Source organism: Penaeus monodon, chromosome 15, assembly GCF_015228065.2.
Source record: "Penaeus monodon isolate SGIC_2016 chromosome 15, NSTDA_Pmon_1, whole genome shotgun sequence".
Classification (NCBI taxonomy): Eukaryota; Metazoa; Arthropoda; class Malacostraca; order Decapoda; family Penaeidae; genus Penaeus; species Penaeus monodon.
In genome coordinates this window covers 36,376,170-36,376,497 of record NC_051400.1, presented here as the reverse complement: position 1 = coordinate 36,376,497, position 328 = coordinate 36,376,170, and the positions used below count along the sequence as shown (strand labels likewise).

The 328-nt window shown below is 51.5% G+C and overlaps 1 protein-coding gene across 1 annotated transcript in view; it reads right to left on the bottom strand.

Moving 5' to 3' along the window:
* The window catches only part of LOC119582350 (angiotensin-converting enzyme-like), a 19,183-nt gene that overhangs the window by 18,254 nt on the left and 601 nt on the right, over nt 1-328 (bottom strand). The window contains exon 2 of the mRNA XM_037930565.1: nt 7-198. Coding sequence (XP_037786493.1) covers nt 7-198 — 192 coding nt within the window. The remainder of the gene's footprint in view (nt 1-6; nt 199-328) is intronic.

Below are 328 nucleotides of genomic sequence, written 5' to 3'. Positions count from 1 at the left end.
AAAGATAGGCTGGAATAGGCTGCGCTGCACCCACCACCCCTTCCCCGTAGTACTCAGCGAGGGCGTGACGAACACGGGCGTGCAGGAGAGTGTACAAAGGGGCCACTTCGTTGTACAGAGCCTCGATCTCCGTCAGTACGTCGATGTCGGCATCAAAGTCAAGTTCGTCTTCCCAGGCCGCTCCCATGTCACTGTAGCCTGCAGGAGATGGGAAGGGAATGAGAGTACAGGGAGAGACAGAGAATGGGAGGGAAAGGTGTAAGGAAGAAGAAATCGTTAATAGAACTAACAGGTAAATGAAAACTATTTTGAATCTGACTGCATCTTC